Source organism: Clarias gariepinus, chromosome 10, assembly GCF_024256425.1.
Source record: "Clarias gariepinus isolate MV-2021 ecotype Netherlands chromosome 10, CGAR_prim_01v2, whole genome shotgun sequence".
NCBI lineage: Eukaryota > Metazoa > Chordata > Actinopteri > Siluriformes > Clariidae > Clarias > Clarias gariepinus.
In genome coordinates, this window is record NC_071109.1 from 10,445,375 (window position 1) to 10,473,153 (window position 27,779).

At 39.2% G+C, this 27,779-nt stretch overlaps 1 protein-coding gene across 1 annotated transcript; it reads right to left on the reverse strand.

Moving 5' to 3' along the window:
• Positions 1–311: 311 nt before the first annotated feature.
• On the reverse strand, positions 312–27,311 carry canx (calnexin). The gene is made up of 15 exons (XM_053505477.1): positions 27,231–27,311; positions 21,587–21,814; positions 19,870–19,943; positions 19,721–19,779; positions 17,514–17,655; positions 17,320–17,401; positions 16,400–16,592; positions 14,937–15,126; positions 14,396–14,509; positions 13,799–13,955; positions 9,148–9,363; positions 6,797–6,916; positions 6,073–6,184; positions 5,687–5,775; positions 312–2,336 (listed from the first exon to the last, which is right to left on the reverse strand). The coding sequence occupies exons 2-15, from the start codon at positions 21,809–21,811 to the stop codon at positions 2,274–2,276; spliced, it is 1,836 nt and encodes a 611-aa protein (XP_053361452.1). The 5' UTR covers positions 21,812–21,814; positions 27,231–27,311; the 3' UTR covers positions 312–2,273.
• Positions 27,312–27,779: the final 468 nt, after the last annotated feature.

The following is a 27,779-nucleotide window of genomic DNA, read 5'->3' on the forward strand; positions in this document are numbered from 1 at the left end:
TAAATGAACTCTTCCTCTGCAGCAGAGGTAAGTTTTGGTCTTAATTTCCTGGGATTGTCTTCATGAGACTGTTTCATCTTGGTGCTTGACGATACTGTTCTTGCAAGAACTATTCAAGAACAGCTGACCTTCATGTCTTTAACTAACAGCATCAACATTTAATTGTTTTAATACATAATTTCATATGTATGTATAAACTTGCTTAGAGCAGAACAAAATGTAAAACCATCACATATGAAAGACAAAGTTAAAAATTGTAGAGACTCAAAGATGCTTCCGATCATAACCAAACAAAATCAGCACACAACAGCTAGATTGAAAAGACATGCGTCTTTCATAGAATTTATTTATTTTAGTCTTGTAAGTAACATGATGGATTTTTTTTAACCCCTCCCTCCCCAAGCCCTACCTCCGCACCATTTCCTGAAATATACATAATCAAAATCACATGAAGTTCTTAATCTCACTACACTACCAAGTATAATCATTCCAACATTCTTCACATATGAACATTTATCCAGGTTAGGCCAAAAAAAAAAAAAAAGAAATGGTTTAACAAAAAAAAAAAAAGATAAAATACAACTCCTACTGGACAGAATAAGACCAACGAGAATGCTAGCTGAGACACAGAGAGAAAGAAATAGAGAGTTTTAGAATAGCAGCAGTGCAGCATGATATTAGAAGTTGTGAATCTGAATGGTAGACTCTGATATTTTAGAAAGTGCCAGCTCTTTGCAAGCTTGGGACAGAACTCTAACTGCAGCGACACCCACTGGGGTGGACATGGAGGTCAGGAAAATCTAAATTTCAGAGTCTTTAGGCAGCGCTGAAGCAGTGCACTCCAGGTAGGTGCCACATTAGTGCCATTTTCATGTCTTTGGGGTTAATTTTTTGAAAGGACTGCTTGCTTTAAACATTTAAAAATCCTCTGACTGTACAGATTGAATATGAGGAGAAAAAAAATACTGGAAAAAATAAAGCAGTGTTTGCTTTGTTGCTGCTACGTCTGCTGCTGTTCGGACAGGATGATGCCATAGAAAGGGAGGCGAGTTAAGCTTCAGAGTCATATATTCGAGATGGTTCGATGGCCGATTTAGGGCATCAATGGAAAAGACGTGGCACAGACACAGTGAAGGACACAAGCCTTATGTCCTGATGTTTCTTCTTTTTTTTTATTCATATCCTGGTTAAAACCATAGAAATACTCTCAGTTTTCAGTCTGTTATCTGCATCTCAAACTACAACCTCTACATGGGTGGTCAGCCCTGTTGTGTTGTCATGTTTGTAACAATGCTTAAAAAAAATTCCCAGTTTTACAAGTTTAAGTTACAAACTAAAAAAAAAACAAAAAAAAAAAACAGGGAAAAAGTATAAAATCAAGATTTAGTACAAAGTCAATTCTGTTGAAAACAAAATGAGAGATTAACAAATATGTAGAAATAATAATAAAAAAAAAAAAAGTCACAGTACAGTCACAAAAATAAATCCGCTAACCCCGTTCTACAAATAAGGCTGTGTGCTAAAGCCTAAAGCCTAACAGGTGTTCTCTGTGGACACCCCCACAGTGCAAGGACAAGGGACTCTTGAAATCAATGGTGAGAAATGTTTAAAAATAATACGAGACCTTTTTGGAATGAGAGTAAAGATGGCATGTGGGCTTCAAGGAATCGTTTCTTAAACTGAGTAGATGACAGGCCCGTCCGATCGCCCTTCCTTTCCACCTATGTTTCCAGAAGGAGATCACAGAACAACTACTGATTTCTCCTTATGCACATTCAGGTTTATGAGGCTTGTCTGCTTTAAAACCCAAGCTCGATGCATGGTGCTGTAGTGTTGCCACGTTCAATGCATTCCCTCCATTACACGAGCAAGAGGAAGAGCAAGATGCCAGCTGGAGGCTAGCAGGTGTTTGTGTGTGAGAGACAGAGAGACAAAGAGACAGACAGGTGGGAAAAGGATAGAAAGGGGGAGTTACATCAGCACATTTACGGAATGATCAGGTTTCTTCCTTTTTTTTTTTAGTTAAGCAAAAAAAAAAAAAAAGTTCTACTCTATTTATGGTCATCATCCTCCTCCTCCTCCTCACAACAGTCCCAAGTGGTGGATCATTTTGTTTCTTTCTTTCTGTAGTCACTTAAGTGACGACTGAGCAGTAGGACCAGAGGAGTACAGAGCAAGGGTAAAAGGAGGGACCGAGGGAGGGATGGAGGGAGATCAGAGACGAGGGGAACATGGAAGAGAGGCTGCGGCTGAGCAGATGCAGCAAAAGTCCATCACTCCTTTCTGGCTCTCGCTTTGCTTCTTGGGGACCTTCTGAGAACATCATCCTCATGTTTCTGTTTAGAAAAGACATTGGGGGGGAAAAGGCTGTCAGCATTTTGCAGCATTCAGAAAATCAAGCAGATTACATTTTATTATTATTATTACTGTGCTCACATACATTCCACAACATTAAACGCAAATATAAATGCATAAAAAAAAACACCATGATATTGTTTACTGTCCAATAATGTCACACCTCCAAGTGTTTATTCCTCAACTCCGTGAGATCGTATTCTATAACAGTGCTGCACAATTATTCATGTGAACATCGAAACTGCGTTATGGATGTGTAAAATTATCTAACTGAAAAAAAGAGGTGTTTGGATACCATCAAGGAAATCCTAGAAAGTTCTCTCATTGCACCGAACCATGATCAGACTTCCTGCCTCACGTCTGAAACGATGGCCTTCCAGGAACTCCTTTAATGGCCCAAACATGTCGAAATGGCTTGAAGGGAGATCAGAACTGTACAGGAGGTGTAGCGATACCTCCTGTTCCTGTAATGGGTTCATGAATGATTGTGTGTACAGTTTCCACAGATATGCGTCACTTCCTTAAGGCAATCTGTTGATTTTTTTTTTTTTTAATGGTCAAGTGTTCCAAATGTTCACAGAAAAATCCTGCCTTGACATGAACTGAATGCCCCTCGTATTACAGGTAACATATACATGTCAGGAATTTAGGTAGAGTTTGTCCTGATGTATACAGAACAGGACTTGCACACATGCTAACACGGTCCATTCAGCAGCTTCTTCGATCAAAAGTTTTGATTTAATAGCACGTGTGGTTCTGGAGATCCTCTCCTTTTGGAAACTAATATGAACATAGCAGAGGAGAGGGAATATAGTCCAAACGCTATTCTGTAAATTGGCAGCACTTCAGATTTAAAAGCAGTGACGCTGCTCAGATTCAGGTATTGCATAAGACGTGCAGGGGAAGTGCGTTCATTGCTTGCAAACACGACTATCTTGCATCAACCTCTCAAAACATTTAAAAGCTTTACAACATTTAGCGCAAAAAAAAAAAAAAAAAAACACTGAGGAAGTGAACCACTTTAAAATACAATTACTGATGCATCTGTGAGCGTCACACTGTAAAAGGATTTGCTGAAAAGACATCAAATCACTCATGTTGTCATTTATTACTTATTAGAGGACATGGGGGACCCATGCACGCTGTAAGCAAAGAGGGATTTTAAACACTGATGTAAAGACATAACCGGAGATGAGTTGCTTTCACGCGATCAACTCAACAAACTGATATTCCTAAATTATAGAGTGAATGCAGCTTTTAGAAACCTTAATGGTTAAGATTAAGTTAATGTAAATTTTATTTATTTCACTCCTCTGTGTTCATAATGCCAGCAATGCAAGATGAGATGCTCGTAACGTGTTTAGAGCAAAAGGAAACAGGAAAAAAAGAAGAAGAAAAAAACCTTCCCTTGGATGGAATCCTTGTTGAGTCTAACCCAGACCACAGATCCAGGTGGACATTATTATACTCAATATATTTAACCAGATGTATCATGGGGTTGATATTACTCTGTCTGCTAAGTGGTTTTAACTGGTTCCTTTTGTTTATTTTTAATTCTCTGAACATTTAGTGTCAGAAAGATGTCGGACATGTTCTTATATTGTAGGTAAATGAAAATGTAAAATGATCGCTAGTGTGTAGAAGACTGAATTAATCTGACAATTTTTCTGTTGCACATCAAAAATTGTTTGTGTATTTAAAGCTAAATTAAGTGCTAAAATCGCAGTTACTTATTTAAAGTCATTAAAATTACAGTAATGTTGGGGATTAAAGCTTTAATACCGAGATAGTTTAAATAGCGAATCCCTTCTGGTCACATGACGACGAACAGATTATAGGTCACCTAAGGTCAGCGGTCCATCAGAAATAATATTGCACTAAAGGAGAATCTCTTTAGTTCAGATCAAAGATGAGGGAAAAACTGATTCAGTTATTTATCATGAGTCTTTTGTCTGGCTATACATGTATCGTCACACCAACTCAAAATCTTTTTTCGACAGGATTCAGAGGGTAAGTTGCAGCTTGGTGCTGCTATTCACCAGCCCTTGATGAATTAATGATCAGCAGGTGTGCAGACCTCTATAAAAGCACAAGTCTTTGGCAGTTTGCTGGTTTGGAGCATTCAGGTGTGTGTTAACACAATTTCAAGAAGGAAAGACATAAGAAATGGTCTTAGAGAAACAATGAGGGACCATGAATCTGGAAAGTGTTATAAAACCATTTGGAGTTCAAAGTTCTACAGTGAGAAAGCTTTCACCAGTGAAAAGCATTGAAAACAGTTGCCTGTCTTCCCACGAGTGGACGTCCTAGCACGTTCACCCCGCAGTCAGAGCGTGCAATGCTTAGAGAAATACAAAAAACCCAAGAGTAACTTCTAAGACCCTACAAGCCTTACAGAGCATGTTAAAGTCTATGACAGCACAACTGATAAGCATGGGTCCCTTGCACCTCCAGGGTTGGGCTTTGATATCCCCGCCTCGGGTCTGTGTGCATGGAGTTTTCCTGTTCTCCCCGTGCTTAGGGGGTATGGACAAATGAGACCAAAGTGGAGTTGTTTAGCCTTAATGCCCCGTGCCATTTTTAGAAAAGCCCAGGCAGCATTTTTAGTGGAAACACCTCATACCCACTGTCGAGCACGGTAGTGGAGTGGGATATAAGCTTTGGGCTTATTTTGCAGCCACAGACGCTGAGCACCTTGTAGTTCTATAGCTGTGCGTAAGAAAGTGCTTAAAAACCTCAATGTCCCGAAGCAACGTTGTAAAGAGGAATGGGCCAAAATTCCCTCACAATGATGCGAGAGACTGAGAAAGTCATACAGGAAGCTGCTAAAGGTGGACTTACAAGCTGTTGAATCATGCGGTACTTGGTATTGCCTACATTTTTTCTTTCATTTTCGCTTCATTTTTGTTAAATAAATAATAGCATGGTGAAAAAAGTTATTTGTTGTTTTCATCTAGAGAGGTATTTGCCCAATATTAAGACCTCCTACGATCAGATGATTTTTTTTTTATCATATTTTTACACAAACTTTTGACCAAACCAAGTTAATCAGCTCCAGGCTTAACTTCTTCACAAAACCCATTATCCAGTTAAAACTGTTTAGGCTGAACAATCCGCTCAGATCTGAAATGACTTTCCCTCCAAAATACAATTGAGGCGTGAGTCTCGGAATGCTTAGTTAGCAACCCTACGACAGCGCTCATCACAACATCCCATGACTCATTCGAAAACTAAACTGAATACAGGACACGCTTATCAAAAGGAAAAAAATAGAAAAAAAGGTGTAACTTTTAGTAAAAAATGTTCTGACTTCTGCAACGCCTCCTCCTACCTCGTCTGATTTGTCTTCCTGTTTCTCTGCTTCCTCTTCCTCTGATGCAGCCGCTTCTGCAGGGCTTTCCTTTGCATCAGCTTTTGTATCTAAAGGGAAAAAGAGAAGCTCGTTCACTTTACGCGTCATCTTTGTTGATTTATTCTTACTGAGTGTGTACAGTAGATGTACAGTAAAAACTTTTCTGCAGTCAGTCGATATATATTTATGGGTGATAAAGGTTAAAATAATGACTGTTAAATAATGGGATGTACCTAATAAACTGGCAATTTCTTTTGTATTTCATACACATCAGTCTAATGAGAGAGGACTTGATGTCTAATTAATTTTAGATAGACTTCTGGATTAAAACTAGAGTCGAGCTTTAGTTGGCCCAGAGTAAATACCTGGCTCTTCATCCTTGTCCTCGTCTTCGTTCTCTTCGTCTTCTTCGTCCTTCACATCAGGCTGAGGCTCGTCGGTCTTCTTGTACTCAGCAGCAGAGGTCGCTGGCTTCTTCTGGAAATTACAGAAAAGTGGGAGGTTCAGAGATCATTCGTGATCTGCAGTATTGCGGCAATCATTACACACTGACAGACATGCATGTAGTTGGACTGACACAGAAAAGCAGATACGCAGAAAGAGATTTACACAGGGGCACACAAAAAAACAGATGCGCATAAAGAAAGAGAAACAGACAGGGACCCAAGCATACAGATACAGAGAGAGAGAGACAGACTCAAGCAAATAGTTAGAGACACGAAGACAGACAGACAAGAACCGAGTCAGACCCATATAACAGACTGACACAAAGGCACAGACAATCATACAGATACACAGTCCTTGTCTTTTTGACATGATCACAGAGACCCACAGACACAAGCAGAGTTATAGACATGCCCATACACAGAGACACACAAAACTACAGATGGAGCTGAGACAGACACTTAAAACAACAGACAAAAAAAGCAAGTAAAAGAAACAAAAATGGGACAGACAGAAACAGAGACACAGCCACAAAGACAGACAAACAGAGAGAGACTAACAGAGATACAGACAGAGTCAGAAACAAAATCACGCGCACTTGAACATAAAGAAAGAGCCGCAGAGAGAGTGAGAGAGAGAGACAACCTTGCCAGTGCAGCAGAAGATGAAGATGAGGACGACGGGGAGAGCCACAGTCAGGACATAGACCACCCAGAGCCAAGGTCTCTCTTCTGCTGCAGACATCATCTGATTAACCAGACCAGGCTGTGAACACATAGCAGGGTCAGATTATAGAATCATAATCCACCAACACACACACACACACACACACACACAATAAATAAATAGATAGATACCAAAGCAAACTCATAACACTATATTAATAGGTTTATGCACTCATTCATCCCACGTTAGGACAATTAGAAAACCAGGAACACATCCCGAGGGAACGGCCCACAGGGCACGCCCTTGAGCTCCTGCTTTGGAGAACAGGCCAAAGTTTATCACAACATGTACATCACAAAAACAAGGGTTAAGATGAAGAGCGGTGTAAATGACACTTGCTAATCGCTGTGTATCTGCGTTATAACCCAATGAACAGAGGCTTCATGGCTCATTAACCTACAATACACACAGGGACGTTATTCTTAGCTGAGCCAGCAGATGGCTTTGAGACGGCAGCAGAAGCAAGAAAAAGTCCCTGAGCTGGAAATCCCACACCACGCCGCGCGCACTGCACAAGCTGCAGAGGACAAAAAAGTTCTACCGGTGATAATAAAACTGCTTATGCAGAGCTTCCACCAAAAAAAAAAAAAGAAAAGAAAAATCCACTATGAAGCATAAAACCCCCAAAAATGAAACATGAAATATTTATACGCCTCTCTTCTGATGATCACGTGACAGCATCAACTACAGTGCGACTACTGACATCTTCAGAGTGAACATAATACCGTACTACACACTGATCCAAGGAAGGAAAACTAGTGAAATAATAACGGAGGCCAAGGATCACTGATGCACATGGAGAGAAAAGGCAGCCCCGGGTAGTCCGATCCAATAGAAGAAGCTACTTTAGCACAATAGAAAGGGGTCAGAACACAGTGCATCACTGTGTCCGTGAAAAAGGGGCGGACCTTCTGAATATTAAGCGGGGGTTCTTAATGTTATGATTGATCACCGTGCGTTTGTATATATTGTATATAAGCTTACAGAAACAAAGAAGACCTACAAGTCAGAAAACAGATCCAGATAAGTCACGATCTTAGCTACCCACGACTCGCCGGATCTGTGAATTCATAATTCATAAGTTTTGTAGCCAAAAAAACTAAACTTTTTTTTTAAGGAAAGCAGGAAGTGCGCTTTAATTAGTTAAAAATCCCTAATTGTGCATAGGAAAAAAAAGTGCTGAAGAATTTTAAACCCTTGGATCACACAAATCAAACAAGTTGACCCAGGTTGACCTTCTAGCTGGCCGCTTCTGGCGTGGTCGGAATTCACCTCTGGGAAACATGGCATGTGAGCAGCAGGAATGTTTGCTCTGCTCCCAAAAAACACGGCTAATCTCGGTGCTTTTTCTCTCCACCCACTTTCCACCAGTGAATTACAACACTTAAACCAAATGCCGTCTGCCGCCGCCTCCCCCACCCTAAGCTCGCCCTCCTCCTCTGCATACCTACCGTTCACACAATGACACACAAAAGAACCGTTGTTACAGACTAGACAACTTTTCGTAGTTTACAACAGGAAGAACTAAAAAGTTGTGGCGTGGTGCAGCAGATCTGTTGTTCTTGTCTTTTTTAAAAACTAATCTTCAAAGAAATTAACCCAAATTTAACATTTGAATAAATAATACAATTAACTTTACAGTTAATGTGTTAATGACTAGACAACAAATAAAAGAAGACAAAAGGGCCTATAATATACTGTATAATATAGTTTTGTACTTATTACATAGCCTTCTCCACTAAAAAGGACAGACTGTAGGGGAAGGGGAGTTGTGGTCTGGTCAAGATGGAGCTCTGTGTTAGTATTATGGGATGTGGGTGTGAGAGGAGAGTATCAAAGCACTGTCTGTGTGTGTGTGTGTTTGTGTTTGTGCGCGTGTGGAGGCAGAAGCTCTGCCCCACGCCCTGAAGAGGAACGCAGTGCTACATCGAGTGTGGGAAAGCTTCTGGGTTAAATGGAAGCAGATACACATCAGAGCTGAAGAGAAGTGCTTACACACCACACACAGCCTGTATTTCCCAAAGGGCAATGTTTATAACTCATTCTTCTTTAAGAAACTCGATTTTGTTTAAAAATGAGTTACTACTACTACTACTACTACTACTACTACTAATAATAATAATAATAATAAAATATTCAATAAATAACTAATTCTTTTAAAAAAATAAAAATAAAGTGAAATCGTAAAGTTCACACAAAACATTTTCGATACTGAAATAAGAAAATATCTTCCACTTCACAAACGCACGACGAGCAAGAATGACGTGTACCTCGGCTGCGCCCTCTGCGGCTTTCTTCAGGCCCCAGCCGTCCTCCGCCCACTTCTCAGCAACGTTGCGGTCTGACGTGATGAAGAAGTTGTCGAAAAAGATGTCTGACGACATGGACCAGAGCTCCAGACCCACAGCGCTAACGGCCGTCATGCGGAACGGATGCAGATCCTCGAAATAGTCAGGATTGGGGATCTTCCTGGGCTTCCACACTCCCTAAAGATAAAGAAAATTCATCACTCTTAATGGTAGATTCACATTTTAAAGTGTTAGAATGTCTCACATATAAGTATACACTGAACATGAACACGTTGCTTGGAAAGAACCTATACCGTGCTCTAAACAGATAAAAATGTCATATACACTATTTTTAAAGAAATCTTGCCAGTGTTCGGTCGAGACTAGCACAGAGCAGGAGGTTTTTTAATTTCCTGTGAGTGCGATTGAGCGAGCAGTCAGCTATGAAACTCCCATGCATTTACATTCATTATAGCTGCAAATAAAATTGGAAAGCCCCAAAAACAAATCAAATTATCATCTTGTGCCACCAACACAACTACTGATATCACTTTGTTGATGCTTTCATATAGCTGGGCAAGCACAAGTGAACTAAAATAGCACCATGCTAGTGAAAATTCAAGCACAAGCAAAACACTGGGATAAGTGCATTAGTGTAGCAGAGGATTATATAGATAAATAAAAGTACTATTTAATCTGTGTTCTGTTATTCTGTACAATCAAAAATCCTGTTTTAAATTGATAAATGTGATTATTGTAATCTGTTCAAAATTGATACTAGTTTTGACCCTGTAAGGTAAGACAAACGTCTCCTACACTTTAATGCAGGGAAAGCTGCAGCTGCACAACATGTACACAGATGTATAGCAAGTCTCCAACACCCACAGTGTAGCGGTTCGCCGATGCGTATAATCAGAGACAGAGCGTTAAGTTTGTGCACAATGGCAGAGGGAAAGTCCAGCAGCGAGTGGTAAATCAGATGCTAAGGAAGTGTTGAAGATTCTGATTTACCTGTTGACCAAAAGAAAAAAAGGCTGACTGTATGTATGTGTATATATATATATATTATATATATATATATATATATATATATATATATACACACACACACATATATACATATACATACTTACCTAAAGGATTATTAGGAACACCATACGATGGTTGACCCCCTTTCGCCTTCAGAACTGCCTTAATTCTACGTGGCATTGATTCAACAAGGTGCTGAAAGCATTCTTTAGAAATGTTGGCCCATATTGATAGGATAGCATCTTGCAGTTGATGGAGATTTGTGGGATGCACATCCAGGGCACGAAGCTCCTGTTCCACCACATCCCAAAGATGCTCTATTGGGTTGAGATCTGGTGACTGTGGGGGCCATTTTAGTACAGTGACCTCATTGTCATGTTCAAGAAACCAATTTGAAATGATTGAGCTTTGTAACATGGTGCATTATCCTGCATTATGTTCCTGGAAGTAGCTATCAGAGAATGGGTACATGGTGGTCATAAAGGGATGGACATGGTTAGAAACAATGCTCAGGTAGCATGTGGCATTTAAACGATTCCCAATTGGCACTAAGGGGCCTAAAGTATGCCAAGAAAACATCCCCCACACCATTACACCACCACAGACAGCCTGCACAGTGGTAACAAGGCATGATGGATCCATGTTCTTGTTCTGTTTACGCCAAATTCTGACTCTAACATTTGAATGTCTCAACAAAAATCGAGAACCATCAGACCAGGCAACATTTTTCCAGTCTTCAACTGTCCCATTTTGGTGAGCTTGTGCAAATTGTCGCCTTTTTTTCCTATTTGTAGTGGAGATAAGTGGTACCCGGTGGGGTCTTCTGCTGTTGTAGCCCATCCGCCTCAAGGTTGTGCGTGTTGTGGCTTCACAAATGCTTTGCTGCATACCTCGGTTGTAACGAGTGGTTATTTCAGTCATATTATTTCACTTCTATCAGCTTGAATCAGTCGGCCCATTCTCCTATGACCTCTAGCATCAACAAGGCATTTTCGCCCACAGGACTGCCGCATACTGGATGTTTTTCCCTTTTCAGACCATTCTTTGTAAACCCTAGAAATGGTTGCGCGTGAAAATCCCAGTAACTGAGCAGATTGTGAAATACTCAGACCGGCCCGTCTGGCACCAACAACCATGCAACGCTCAAAATTGCTAAAATCACCTTTCTTTCCCATTCTGACATTTAGTTTGGAGTCTTGACCAGGACCACACCCCTAAATGCATTGAAGCAATTGCCATGTGATTGATTGATTAGATAATTGCATTAATAAGAAATTAAACAGGTGTTCCTGATAATCCTTTAGGTGTGTGTGTGTGTGTGTGTGTGTGTGTGTGTGTGTGTGTGTGTATATATAAAAAATGTATGGGGAAAAATATTTATTTATTTTTTTTCCCCAGGAGCAGCAGAAAAGCTCAAAAGATATTCTCAGCTAATTCTACAATTAGGAAAATTAAATCAGCCATTGGCTATTTAATGCATCATAACAGCTTGAAAGCCAGAAGGATATTATTTGGAGTCAGACAATTATACGGATTGGAGTCTGATAAATCTGAAGTAAAAATTATATTTACTTTATATTGTAGCTACATTTTTAACATTCAGACATTATTTAATGAAAATCAGAAGATCTGACATGACATTCTTATGGCTAACTGTCTAGAGGTTTTGGACTCTATTTTCAGAGCACTAGACAGGATAAAGAGTTGCAGCGTCGCCCCGGCAATATGGCCTTATCAGCAAAAATAACGGCAGAATGCCACATGGTTGGACAAGCTGTATAAAACTAATGATTATTTCCTGAAGCAGCTATGTTCTTACAGGTGGTTGTTGTTGGTCTTTCAGCTGCTCCCAGCAAGGGGTCGCCACAGCAAAATATCCAGTCTGCACAACAACTTGAGAATGTACGCCGGATTCCCTTCCTGACGCAACCCTCCCATTTAATCCGGGCTTGGGACCGGCACTGCATCAAGTGGCTGGGGGGGTTTGGGCACTGGCTGGGAATCGAACCCGGGCCTTCCGCATGGCAGTCAAAACACCTACCACTACATAAGTGCCCTTATGTTCTTACAGGTGGTGAAGTATTAAAATCACAATGAACTAAATTGAATATAAAAATTTAATTGAAAAAAAAATGAAATGCTGTATAAATTTTGTTGTTTATTGTTTAGATGTATATGAAGATGGTGAAAAATGATTCAGTTATGTGTGCCGGTTCATATATCCCCAAAATCCCTTTTTTTCTTTATTATTTATTACATTAACAACAGAAATGCGCTGGTCGATCAGCCAGTGACTGGGATTGGGCTTTGAGCAAACAAAAATTCATTTTATGGCATTAAATTAAAAGTTGTGAGCATTAAAAATCTTCCTATTTGCCCTTTTCTTCAAACTCTGCAAGCGAATCAGTCTCGAAACTCCTTTATTACACATACTTACACCAGACTCAAAACACCAAGAGTGTTGATTGGACTTTGGAGGCATTTGAGGTGATGAAACAATTTCTTTACAATCCTGCAGGAAGTACAGCCTAAACTATTCACAAAGTAGCATCCTGTGTGGTACGAATGAATTATTTGCAAAGTTTGTTTAAAAGAAAATAATAGAATGTAGCTTTTTCTTTAATTTCATTTGAAGTTAAACTCTGTTATTTCAAGTTAGTTCTTATTGCTGTGTTTGGTTTTTAAGTGAGAAAACTAATGTTTCAAGCAAAGAGTACATTTAATTACTAAGTTCAATTTAAGTGTTAAAGCTGTTGAATAAAGGCTAAGGTAAAAAACTGAGTTACGACAATTTTTTTTTAAAGGTTATAGATTTTACTAAAAAAAACTTTTAATTATAAAAAAAATTATAATAATATTGAATAGGGACTTATAAAATTGTGATAAACAGTTTTAATCAAATCGGCACCTAGGTATTGTGATTATATCATCTCAGGTGGTGATTCCCATCCCTATAAAGCAATAATCCTTTGCCAAACAAATTCTCCACAATCCGGACCAGTTAGTGGCAACAATGCAAGAAAAAAAACACAACCTCAAAATCAGACCACCAGTAATACACTCTCAAATTGAGTATTTTGCAAGAATTTTGCATTAAATGGAAGCAGTTTGTGGTTTTCGTAAAAGCTGTGGTGTTTGTTTAGGAATGCACCTATTTTAGCATTAGAGGTCAGGTTCAAGAGATAATGATAGTTGTTTTTTATATTTTTGGAATACAACAAGAAGGCAAAATGTGTACAAAACAAACAAACAAAACCCCAAAAACATAATTGCAAACAACGATGAGCGGGCTCAAGCACCCTCCGCCATCGCCACCCCGCCAGAAAAAGAATTTTGATGTTTAGATCTCCAAAAAGCCCACAGATCAATAAATGTGATGTCACACTATGATGTCATTAAATATAATGCCAGAGTTATTAACCATTTTCAGTTTGAGGCATCACCACAGCTGAACCGTTTGGGATATCAAAAATCCCTTTGCAATTTTGCATACTCAATGTCTCAATGTAGCTGCCAATATTTCACCGCGTGAAGCCTAGAGAAATTCTGACTTTTGCTACGAAGTGGTTTTTTGTTTTGGGGCAGATTTGGTAGCTGACATTACCTGATAGTTGGGGTTGTCGATCATCGGTGGCTTCCACTTGCCCTTGTAGTTAGGGTTGTCAATCATGGGCCTCTCCCATTTTCCACAGCCTGGGGCAGACTCGCAGGCAGGGTTAGGAATCTGGGGCGCCTCCCACTCACCATCCATATCCTCATCCCTATAAAGAGAAGAAAATGAAATTACATGGGACAGAAAATTACAGATGCAGGAATGGATACAGAAAAAAAAGAAACAGAATGATGCGCGCATGTACACACACACAATCATTCCTTGCACTCATTTAAACCTGCTCTGGAGACATGGCTATAATTGAATTCTGCCTTGCATCTGGAACACCACATGGCCCTGAAGTCCTTGGGCCATTGCAGAAATGGCCCAGTAACGATGAATCACTATTCGTCTTCCACATCACAATGAAAAGCGTTACGCAGAGCATCTAGCAAAACTAATCTTGCACTTTATGCTACCAGTCTTGTACCTCTTCATTCTTTTGTATGGCAAAAACAGATGTGTAATTAAAAAAAAGGCACCTTTTACATTTTATTCTTCTTGCCAATTTATTCTAATGGTTTATAAAAAAAAAAGCTGGAACTTTACCAATCCTCTGGTTTGACTGCACTGGGGTCACCGATGTACTCAGGCTCATCATCCAACCAGCCATCAGGTTTCACAGCATCTTCATCACTGATCTTAGCTGGAGCATCCTCATCCCTGCCAGAAGGAAGAGAGTGAGATGTTAGAATAAGAATTATGTCGTTGTTTCTGCTGTTCAGACAAGATGAAATCACTGAAAGTGACACAAATTTAGTCACTTATCAGACATGGTCCAAGGCTAAATCAGGGCACTAATGATGAATAAAAGAGGTGACACATATATGCTTATGATTTAGCATCTGCAAGATGATGAGGCTTGGTTACTCCCATAAGTATAATGTTGCGGGGAATGTTTTCTTCACCATTAACGCATGAAGTACTGAGATTGTTCAGCGCATTACCATGGTTTAATTAATATGGTCAATACAAAATTAAGTTCCCAGGCAACAAAAACACATGGGAGCAAACACTCAGAGCAATAGCCTGCTCTAATAACTACCAAACAAACTAATTTCTGTTTAGAAACACAGAAATGAGGACATACCAGTCCTCTGGCTTGACAGCATCCGGGTCCTGGATCTTGGGTCTCTCGTCCCAGTCCTCAGGCTTGTGGTCATCGGGATCTTCGATCTCAGCAGCAGGGTTTACTGCAGGGGTCATATCATTGAGCAGACTTCCACTGTTCACCACCGTCTGGTCGATCAATATCTCGAAGGTGTTGTCTGGGTTTAAGACTACAGGAAATAACACACCACAAGCACAAGCATTCATTATTCCAGTATATACAATCTGTAGAATTATACTTCCTAATGCTGAGCTGTCTATAATCTCACTTTTATCGTCAGGTGAGCACTCAGACCCCCAAAAAAATTTATAAATAAAAATCACACATTCTAAGATTTCAACAAATCACCTTTATGTGTTTACCAGTTCATGTGTGAAACTGATTCCTCATGCTCTCTGAAACAACTCCACTGACATGGTACAATGGTCAATCAATACATTCAGGTCATCGCTGAGCCTAGACCTGACCAAATCGTAACCCCAAATCCTAACACTGCCTCCAGACGCATGTACGATGCAAACCATGCATGATGTGCATCGCTTCATGCACTTCCCTGCCTACTAGGGATGCACGGAAATGAAATTCTTGGCCGAAGCCGAATAATAATGAAATGCTTGGCCGAAAGGCCGAATACCGAACACGGTGTTTCGCATTTTTTTGTCATTTATTTTGCCAATTTATATTAATTATTTATTAAATAGTAAAAATTAGCTTTTTACTATTTTGTGTTGCTTTTCAGAGAAATAAATCAAATAACAAAAATACAATTTCAAAATATTTATCTAAACACTGAACATTTTATGCCTCTTTCTCTGACACTTTAAAGTGCTTCCACACTGCTGACATGTTTGCTGCATAAAGCGCTCGCCTCTCATTCTACCCGGGTTACTATTTGATCGCGTCATTAAAAACATCGTTGTTTGGCAAAATTTATTCGGCCTTTTTACTTATTATTTACTTTATTTAATTTTGGTTGCCGAACATTTGGTGCATCCCTACTGCCTACCGTGATGCACCCATCACTCTGGACTAGGATCAATCGGAACCTGTCAGACCACATGACAAAGTCTAATCTTTATTCTCATAACAAAAAGCCTTTTTTCTGATAAGTCTCGCTAACCAGTATTTTTTTTTGCGGACACACAGCTGTTTAATCCCAATCCTGAGCGTTCTCATCACATTGTGTGTAAAATGCTCTTACTTTCACTATTAAACATAGCTCTGTCATTTTTTCTGTTGATTTTTTTCTTTTACTATGTTACATTAAGTGGGTTTAAATGATTCAGATTCAAGATTTTTTTCCCAACCAGTACACACACACACATCATTGATATGCTGTCTGATCAGAACTAAATGTGTGTGATATTACACTTGATAACATCATAGACCTTGCCCACCATCACATGCTGTTGCGTTCAAATCTAAACATCTGTGTATCTTACCCAGTGTATAAAGGTGGGTCTTCTTATCGGTGTAGTACGTGCGGAGATCTGACTCTGGCTTTTTGGCGTGCTTTTCCTCGTACTCGCCCGTTTTGGGGTTCTTGTGACGGAAGATGAAGTGGAGTTTGTAGTCCTCGCCACACTTGTCTGGCCCGAACATGATGGTGTATCCGGTCTTATCTACGAACTCGTCCTAAATAAAAAAGAAAGGATGAGAAAGGATGAGAAAGATTTGTCTCCATTCGACTAATGCAAAAAAGTTAAACAACTTGAAACCCAAACAGCCCTTATCTATTACGACTACACAGTTACTTCACTGATATATTGAGAAATAATAAATTCCTTAGTTAGCCCGCATGAATGCTAGAAGCTGGAGTTTGCAGTGCATTGTGTGAATGACAAAAATCTCTTGTTTTAAATTTGGTTGATTCTGCAAACGATCTATAAACAGATTCCCTGATATTTAACTTCACAAATAGGTGCCACTGTGAGCATCCTAAAACTGTAACAACAGTTTCATTTTAGGATCCCACCACCATTACTAGGATCGTTAATTAAATAATTGCCTTCAAGAATTTATTTAAATGTTTGTTTTGCATTAAATTTCTGTTGTTGTTGCCCTTTCGGCTGCTCCTGGCAAGGGTTTGCCACAGCGGAATACCCAGTCCGCACTACAACTTGGCACAGGTATTACGCGGATGCCCTTCCTAACGCACTTACATTTCAGGTCATGAGCAGCATTGGACATTTTATTTTTACAATGAGGACAAAGGAATAAGCAGGATTTTAGACCGTTGTTCCAAATATTCTCACTAATTTATTACTGTCTTGCATAACAGTGTGTATTAATTGTTAAAAAAAAAAAAAAAAAAAGAAAAATATCATATCTCAAAGCAGCTTTAGGAACAAAAGTGTTTTACCAGATTGAGGTCCGGACTCTGGGAGAGCAGTTTGACGTAGGCACCACCACAGTCGATTCCATTCTGGAAATTCACCTCATACCTGAAAACCAAACACAGAAAACCTCAGGATATTTTCTGGAACAATTTTCTTTTAGTTAGTCAACAGATCTATCCAATTGTGCATTTGTCCAGGTTTATGAGAATGTACTCACTGGACGATGAGGGGTTTGGTGTCGAAGGTGAAGGGTCGCAGTAGGGGAGCAGAGATGGCGTGATGTTTTGCTTTAGATTTCAATACAAGGCCTTTATCGCCAGGCAGCTTTGTGTCCTTCATCTCCTCAACCTCCCATTTACCTGTGTGGATGCACACACACATGTTGGTTTGTTTTCAGAGAACCTTGGATTATGAGCATAATTTGTTCCGGAAGCAAGCTTGTATTCCAAAACACTTGTAAACCAAATTGAATTTTTCCATAAGAAATGATAGAAACTCAATTTTTTTGTTCCACAGCCCAAAAAAATAAATACATAAAAATAATGAACACAATTTTTTTTTTAAATAAATCCAACAGATAAGTGTGTGTGAGAATCTAAAGTAAGCTCCCCTCTCTTCCTTAAAAAAAAGGTATAATAATAAACAAAATATAAACAAGAAATTTCTCCAATGACACTCGATTGAGTGACACTAACAGAATCACTGCTGTAAAGTAAAAATGAAACAAATTAACCTGCACTTTACCTTTGAAAAGAATCATGACAGAGCAGTGTTTCTGTGTAGAGCTAAGAGAAAGTGTGTGCGTGTGTCTGTGAAGGCAAAAGGAGGAGGGGGTCTGTGTGTGCCCATGCATACAGACACACAGAGCAGGTTGAGCCTTGAGCAGAGAGAGAAATTGGATCTCGAATCTCTCTAATGAGACTTGCTTTTGCTTTACGCGCGCGCTGTACACATGCATACAGACACAAAATAAAATGTTTTACGCACACACACGTGGCCACAGTGTTATAGTAAGCAGTACACGGATGGTGATTATACAGCAAGAGCACTAAGACCCAGCTGGGAAGACGATTACCCACAATTCCGCAGCACAGAAAAAAACATTGGCTCAGTTGTAATCATGTGGCGCTCGGCGTCAAAACAAGAAGCGCATGCGTGTTACATGATACTCGTACTCTTAAACCAAGACTTGGATTTATTAAAAACATTTGCTTGTCTTGAGGAACACTCACAAACCACGTTACTCGCAAACCGAGGTTTCACTGTACATGTTGTTTGATCATTTTTTTTTCGGTCAGCATAGTTTTGCTTTTCATTACAGGACTAATGGATGTTCTTTATTCTCAGGAAACCAGCCATCAGACATCTTATTTTGCTAGAGTTACCTGAAAAAATCTATTAAGCAAAATTTCCTCTTTAGTAAGGTTTTATTTACATAACCACAAATACCAGGAGTGCTGATTTTAAAATTTTTAAGTAGTTGGGTATTAAAAACTTTAAATAAAAAGATATTGTAATGTGCAAAAGTCTTGAGTCACCCCTCATTTCTTTTAAAAGAAGACTTTTATTTTTAATGATTACATATGATCAGGCCGGTGATTAGTATACTGGTGATGCTGAGTAGTTGGAATAGGCGAGAGGGGAAATGAGGCTGCTACTTTAGTTGTTACAGAAACAACTTTGCAGCCTGCTGCAGTATGACATTTGTTTCTATTTCTTTAACTTAATACACATTATTTAATTGAATGTGATATGAAAAAATGAGGGGAGTACTGTCATTAGGATGCCTGAGAGTCTGGCACCCAAGTGTGGCATGGGGCCCTTGCGTTAGATTTTGTCGCATAACTAATACTCATCTGCACCAGAAACATGGTACACATTTAGAGCTCATTGAGCTAAACAACTTTTACATTGAATGTCATGGGCTCAACTCAACAGTCGTTTGCAAAACACACTCAATGGATTTTGATGTACTTCTCGCAGGGAATTTATACAATCGCTACGAAACAGGGCCTGTGTGATGTCAATACACGGAGGAGGCAAAGTTGCGGGGTGATTTTTGATTTCTCAAACGGGTCAGCCGCGATGACGCCTTAAACTTTTACCGAAAAGTGGTTAATAAATTTGAGTGACATTACATGTGTATGTGTAAATGCATGTGTCCATTGTCTTTCTGGTGCGCTTGGGTGGCGATGGGACTTGGTGCTTGGGTGCCTATTTATTAAACCACGCTTGAGATAAGCCGGATCTGGACCAAGGCCATGTTGCCCAGATGCTCCAGCACTGGCGCCCTCGGTCAGAACGTGATTTAGGCAGGTGAGAACACTGCACATAAAATGGGCCTAATTGCACCAGATTTTTCATTCAACCAGCCAGGCATCTGAATCGAACCCTGTCTAAATGATGAGTGTTTCAAACTCTTACCATCATACTTGGCGATTTCCTCATCAATGCCTTCCTTCTTTGCCTGGGATAAAACCCACCTGGGAAAAAAAATTTAACAACAGGTTAGAACACCTTGGATATTTTAGTCACTTATAAATCCGATATAAAAGCCTTTAAACAACTCTCACCCGTCAAGTGTTCCTTTATCAAACGACTCAGCAAAGAAGTGCTCTCCCTTTGGCTCTGGAGCTTTATACGTCACCTGAACACACACACGCACACGTCAACAAGGCTGCATGTTGTTTAACGTTCACACGCATTCTGGTTTATAAATTATATATTTAATATTTTAACTAGGTTTTAATTATCACTAATAATCTTTTTTTCTTTTTTACAGTAGCTAGATTTTTATTAGCGGAATAGCAAAATCCTAAATGAATTAGGGGGTCGAATCCTGCTTAATGAATAGTGGCTGCCTTAAATACAGCTATTACAAGAAATGGTTTATTGCTTATAAATAATTTGCAAAAGCCTTGAAAGCTTCCCAAAACAACCACAACACTACACGTCCTAGGGCGTAATGAGCAGGAGTTTGTGACGTCATGCATGGGATTTCTGAACTGTGGGAGCTCTGTTCATCACGATCTGGGCAGTAACTGACTCCACCTAAACCTTAGTTCATCCAAAAATAGGCAAATAGGCGGAAGAACAGAGCTTTGGCTGTTGGTTGCAACACACCTACTTGCTAGTTTAGCCTAGATAAATGCTAAGGTGGCTAACATTCATTTATAGGCTAACATGACTTTGCATATGATCTATTCTACAAAATCTATTTTCAAATAACCAATATATGTAACTGAATAGATTTTTCCATCTCTACTGTGAGTGTACTACAGTAATACACCATTTATCTTTCTTTTTCTTTTATTTAAAAAAAAAAACAAATAATCTTTTTCATGCTTGTATCATACCACACATTTTCTATTGCTCATGATCTATAGTTTCGTCCACACTATAATTGTTTTATGGATACTGTGATGTAAAAATCAACAGGATTGACATTTACCATCCGATTTATCTCAAGTTGGTCCTGCATGTCTAACTCTAGCTTCACACCAGTAGGTGACAGTTTTGCACTAAACACCTATTAAGTCTATTAAGAAGCAATATTCTTGCAAAACTACAGTAATTTGCAGACACTTTAAAACAGAAGCAGTGTGTATTTTTTAGCACAAGGCTGTCATACATTTTTCGAGGAATGTGTCAATTTTAGACCGTTTGTAAGTAGAGAGAGAGGGGAAAAGAAAAAAAACTATTTGGTTACTCATCACGATTCCTTTATGTGACAATTAACGTATCGCCACATTTTGATTAACTTTTTTTATAAACAAGTTTGTGTTTGAGGTTGTTAAATGTTGCTGTTCCTCTTTAATACCCAGGTATCGTGATAATATTGTTACAGGTGGTCTCTGGTGATTCTCATCCCAATTATTAAGTTTATCTAAATAATTGAAATAAAACTGTGGATAAAAAAAAACTACTCTCTGGGTTGACTATTCGGATCTATCTAAAAAAAGAGGCTTAGGTTCTTAAACTTTTCACATACCTGATCCCTAAATCCTGCCTTCTCACAAAAACAAACATCCGAGCTAACTTTCAGATTACCCGCCATCATTTTTTACCTGCCGTCGTCTCTTTATTGCATGTCCGCACCTTTAGCGTGCAGCTTCAGTAATCATGATCCCACGGCTCATCTTTACACGTCTCAGGTGTGTTACACTCAAAACAACCCCTCTAAGAACTCCAGGGGAAATCTTTTGTGTGTGCCGTTTAGGTATTTCAAGGAGTAGCGGACAGAAATTAATCTCTATTTGTGGCTAATGAGTTAATAACAGATGGGCTTACGGTAGGTGCTGATAAAGTGGGCTTCGGCTTCTCCTCCTCGTCTTCCTCCTCAATGTCGACCTCTCCCTCTCCTACTCCGTCCAGCAGGTCTTCATCTCCCAGGTTTCCCAGGTCGTCGTCCACGTGAACATCCTCATCTTCGTCTTCTTGGTGAGCTCGCACTTGTTGCGTCACACACACACTCAGTGCTAGCAGCAACACACACAGCTGCACCTTCAGCTCCATAATCTAGAGATACAGATAACAGAAGATACAGAAATTTAGGACAGTGTTGGCATCCTGCCATTGATCACATTACCAAACCAATATATCCCATCATGTTTTATTTTATTTAAACAGTTTTTACTTGTTCATTGCTTTTCTAAGGAAACAATAACAAGCATATTGATATAAATTCCAGATTTGCCAAGCAGCAACTACGGTCAGAGCATCCTAAATATTAATCCATGTGTTATAATAACACTTTACGAAAACTCTTTATGACATTAAACACTGCACACTTCTTAACCTTCCTCTAATTCGCCCATAATTTCCCTGTACTATAATAAGAGAATGAAAACATCACTTTATCACCTTAAACAATTAAGAAACTGAACTTTAATGACTAGAAGTTTTCATCATGTGTACGAGACTCAGACGCTCAAATGTTACATACAGTATGTAATCCATTGTCATATCACGTTGTCTAACATCCATGTCATTATCGTTACTCCGCTGCCAGGTGCCCATCACCACAGCAACAGGAGCACTGCAGGGAGATCTGCAGCCTCAGCGCTTTCCCTTAAGGAGATTTATCCCGAAGAGATTAAGTCTCCGTGCAGAACCAAACACACACACATTAACTAATTGCATTCCCACATTACTAATCATCCCCCAGGTCAACAAAGACCAGCTATCAGGCTCATTTAAGTCCTATATCTGTCTAAAAAGACACCAGTGTAATTTATTCACCCATCAGAAATGATTCTAGGTAGAAAGAAAATCTTTTAAAAAGAACAGGAAATAATCCTCTTGCCACTTCCTCTTTATAAACAAAAAAGAAAATAATAGACATTAGCATCATGAAATGCAGACAGTGACCAGTCTCATGCTTTAAAGCGCAACCTAAACCAAGTGTTTATTTTAAAACCAGAATGAATGAAATCCCCCACAGAGTGCTGTTCAATGTTTCAATAATTTCTTCATGCTACGAGAGTCCTGTTGAACTGGCAAGGTTGACCAACTCCAACAAGGCTCCTAAGGATTCCTCAAAGGATGTATCATAAACATACACTGCGCTACTCAGGTCCCTTGCTCACACTCCCTCCTCCCTCTCCCTCCTCAGTAACACTCCTCTAATGAGCTTAAGGGTAATTTTTACATTTCCACTCCTTCACCTGTTTGAATTGAACCCTGGTCATTTTGGTTGCTTATGCAAAAGAGCATCAATTACTTAGGTCAACGTGGTCTCCAGAGCAGTTGCAGGAAGTAAAATGAAAATTAGTGGATTATTTGTTGCAGTATTTTTACAGATTACATTAACTGTAAAACTGGAGCCCAAGAGACAAAATGAGAGAAGACACAGCCACAGAATTGTTTGGCATTGAAAAAAAAAAGAAAAGAAAAAAAGTTCCCCTAGGAACTCCTTCAATGGCCCTTTGCTTTAATGGCGAACACAACCTGGTTTGATCAGAGCTGCTCTGTTTATGTAAAACAATGCATGACCCCATAATAGCCATTGTACCCACCCCCCGCCCCAATTTTGTTTAATAAAGTTACATAGTGTGTACAATCAAAACAAATAAACAAACTTAAAGTATGAGTTAGAGCCATAAACCATAAACACATCCCTTCCCATTCATTTAAGCCAACAGTTTAAATTCACATGATTAGCAGTGCATGAAGCCTTTTGTTTCAAATCTGTAAATTTTTTTCTTCACATTATCAGGAAGTAGGGTGGCACAGAAATGTGAATGAAGCTAATTTCAATAAATAGACTCTCATATAATACTCAAAACTAAAGCGTAGAGACGCAGGCAATCACACTTTCAGGTCACCCTTTTACGCCCAGGTTGCCACAAAAAAATCCTGCCGAGGCAGTGTGAAAACCGTATTCTTTGTAAATAAGAAATTAAGATAAAACGTAAACATTATTTTTCACGCCCATGATGCAAAAAAATACCTCAACTGGAAAACCTCCCAATCTGGCATCACGGTCCAGAACTTTTAAAGCTGATTCAATATTATACATATTTTAAAAGATTTTGTTACAATTTTAAATAAACTTTGCAAATAACTGTGCTGCCTGCCATGTGTGAATAGTTTAGAGAGCACCACTTGTAGGATTATTGAAGAACTGCAACAATTACCACCTCAAATACAAACATATAAATGAAAAAACAATTGGTTGTTTTTTTAATAATAAATTTAAAAAAAACATTGATTTGTGGAGTTGTTGTGACAACACAAATTGCCACACAAAAGTATCATGATACTTAATAAATTTTTCTATCAATCCCTACTTATTAAAGTTAAAACGCCTAACCATCAATGGTAGATAGAATTAACAATTGTTAATTATGTTTGGTCAACAGGCCAAAGAAGGTAAATACATTTTTAGTAAAAACTCTGTGGTAGCTAGTCTCTGGTCCAACGAAGTGAATTCAGTTAAATCATTTACATAGATGCACATGACTGGATAAACCGCAACAAAAGGATCTGCTACAGAAGCTTAGTTGGTTCATGTTTACAAAGGCGGAATTGCTGAACTACGGACAGATTTGGTCCGGTCGTTGAAATACGCAGCTGGATCCACATCTGGACCACGGTTGGTGACTCTATTCATTTGTTCTATTCGTATGCAAAGCTTTTGTGGTGAGGCTTAAAGTCAATATTGATGCGCGCAGGACTTAAAGGGATAGCATGTTCCTCTCTGTGGAAATCACAAAGGGTGCCAAGACTCACAGGTTATTCCCCCACAGCTGGTGTTTGCACCAATCATTACAGTGCTATTTGTAAACACTGACATCAACCTTTGTAGTTGTATGTAGTTTAGTGTTAATGCACACTAGTCTTACAGCCCCTGAATAATAATAAGAAAAGCTAATCTCAGCCTGATTCGAACACAATGAAGCTATGCAGAGTGTAGTGTTCAACAATAAGGAATCACACAGCAATGAGTGCAATCCTAAGCTTCTACAACGGCAGTGGAAAGCGATCAACTTAAAAAACAAACACTTAATGATCATACTGGGGTCAAGCAAAGCTCTAGGCTTTTGAGGCCAGTTGAACAGAAAGAGATTGTCTTAGAAAGATTAAGATAAGATGGATTCATCGATCTGATCAGACCCGACTCTAATCTACTGCAAGCTTACACTTCAAATATAGAGATTGTGTAAAAGAAACTGAGTGCTTGGTTTCTCTAAATTAAATAACATTTGGGGGGTTTGAGAAAAATACAGAATGTTGTTACTTTTTAAGTTACTAGTTTAAATTTGGACATTTTAAACCCCACCCAACAGGCAGGAAATTCGGGATGTGAATCAGCCGATACCGTATCACAATAAAAAAGGGGAAAACTCCCTTCAAAAAGAATTGCAATATAGTTACAAAAAGAAGTAGAGCTCCCCCAACAAAAGTGGACACTTTGGTTTACGTAGCTGAGCTTTATAATGTGACAACAGATCACGTTGTCGCCTTTGGCCAGCAAAGTAACTTTATTTAAAACACACACACAAGATCTTCTGAGCCTAGGGGTAAATAAAGGGCCTGAGATTTAGGAAAGGGGGAAGGGGAGAAAAGTTAAAAGCCCACTGTCCAGAGTAAAAAACTGACATAAATCACAATTATAAAAATAAGCGCCACATGCGGCTCATTCGGACACAGGTTGTTTAGCACAAAACATTTTCAAGCAGCATTTGAGCCTCTGACATAACATGTGTCCTACACAGAAAGCAACACAGTAAAGGCAGTATTCGAATCAGTCTCATTTTGAACTAATTTAGTATTACATGTAGTCTTTACAAAAAAAAAATCGATTGCACAATCGAATGCAATCAACGAGTACCACATAAATGTCTAGAAGTGATGCTCTGGAATTATTTAAACCCTAGAATAGATCTATGAAACCTGGACTTTTTAGTCTGTGTTTCTTTTTAATCTGGAAAATTATGTACATAAAGACAAGAATTCAACCTGAGCAATAATTTTAACTCTGGAATTTATGTATAAAATTTTTTTTTATACAAATAAGGCCATTTTAACTAAAACAAAATGTGGACATAAAATGAAAATGTTTAATTTATGTAAAACAAAGAGACCAGTTAATACAAAAAGATAATACAATAATCGTATAGGCTGTACAAATTGGTTGCCGTCATTGCGCCGCCTGGAAGCTGCCCCGGCGTCATGTGGTCTGGCGGCTCTAGAAGCTGCCCCAGCATCATGTGGTTGATCTAGAAGCTGCCCCAGCATCATGTGGTTGATCTAGAAGCTGCCCCGGCGTCATGTGGGCATCTAGAAGCTGACCTTGCATCATTTGGTTAGTCTACTCTAGAAGCTGGCCCTGCATGATTTGGTTAGTTTAGAAGCTGATGAGAAGACTGTCCCGTTAACTTTTAGCATAAATAGTGAACTGACCTGTCAGAATGGCTGCAACAATATATATAAACAAACATGTGGCTGTAATACAAGGTTAAAAAAGTTAAGATACACAGACACACACACACCCACCCACACACACACTGTGGTTCCAAACTTGTATTTAGACTACTATTAAGGTCATGCCTGGGCTTGACAAGGGCCAAAAGATGGCCAGAAAGGAGAAGCTCTGTGAACCTGTGGTTAGGGTATAAACAGTAAGAAATAACTGCCACTGTGGTTTTTTCTCAAGGGTTTTGTTTAAAGGACAACAATACACACACACACACACCAACAACATGAACACATATCTAAGGAGCCGCTTTTGCTCCTCAGATATTGTAAAACAGTTAGCTGATTAAAAAAAAACCCAAAGGTTAACAGGCTTGAAGCAATGCAAATGATAAAACCAGTTTTAATGATACAAGATTCTGGAACGTTCCATACCGGAAACTGTCTCAAAAATCCATTTATGACATGTGCATGTATGACCAGTCGAGCTGGTTCAGTGCCCCCCCACAAGCTCGCGCACACGCCGCACGCTGGCAACGTTGAATATAGTTAATATATACATAGAGTTGAAGATATTAAATTAGAGTGCTCAATGATTAACAAAACGCGTTTCAACGTCTAAAGACAATCGAAATCCTGGGATTTCCAGGCTCGAATTGAACTATGGAGTGGATACAGAAAGCACTTTAAATCAGCCCTAGCTAAATACACAATCACATGCAGAGCGTGTTACATGTATGCTAATTTAGTTATTAACTTACATTTTGATTAAAAGAAATATCAAGTTGTGCAGTTTCACTCTGACTGACATGACACCCGAGGTTTAGCTCTGCTCATTAGCACTGCTAGCACTGTGACACACACACCGGCCTCGCGAGCCACGCAGCTCGTCCACTGCTGAAATTAATGTCATTCGTACGCATTCTGCTAAACGCCATCATCGTTATAATCTACACCTTAGGTTAAACCCGTGTAAATATGTACATTGTATAATAAAAATGATGAGTCTACTCACCCCCTGCGCTCTCTGATGGATCCAAACCGCCTGGAACTTACAGCCGATCACGTGTGACTTTGGAGAATGAATGCTGAAGCAGTAGCCCCGCCTTCCACACATTCTGATAGGTTACTATATTTACCATAACCCGTCTTTCAAACACTGATACATGCTGATTGGCTGGAATGCAAGTCTATCTTAAAACTCGGTCTCCACCTCTGACCTGAACCTCGTGGACGGCGCTGATTGGCTCAGGCGCACGTGGAAATGTTCTCTGATTGGCTATTCAACAGCAAGGAGAAGAGTTTTGTGCATGGCGCATTCCATAAATTAATAAATCGAAATTAAAATACGTTTATACATTACATTTATTCTTAGTGGGAAATTGTATTTTATGTTATAGTAATAATAGGATAATATTCTATTAAGTGCAAATAAAAAAAAACGACTTTAGGCTGTTTCAAATACAACTGTCAAATCAGCGACCAGATAACAGACTTCGAGATCTTTCTCGAAGTTTCTGTGAACCTTTACCTCAAGTTCATGGTTTTAGCAGCGATGAGTGAC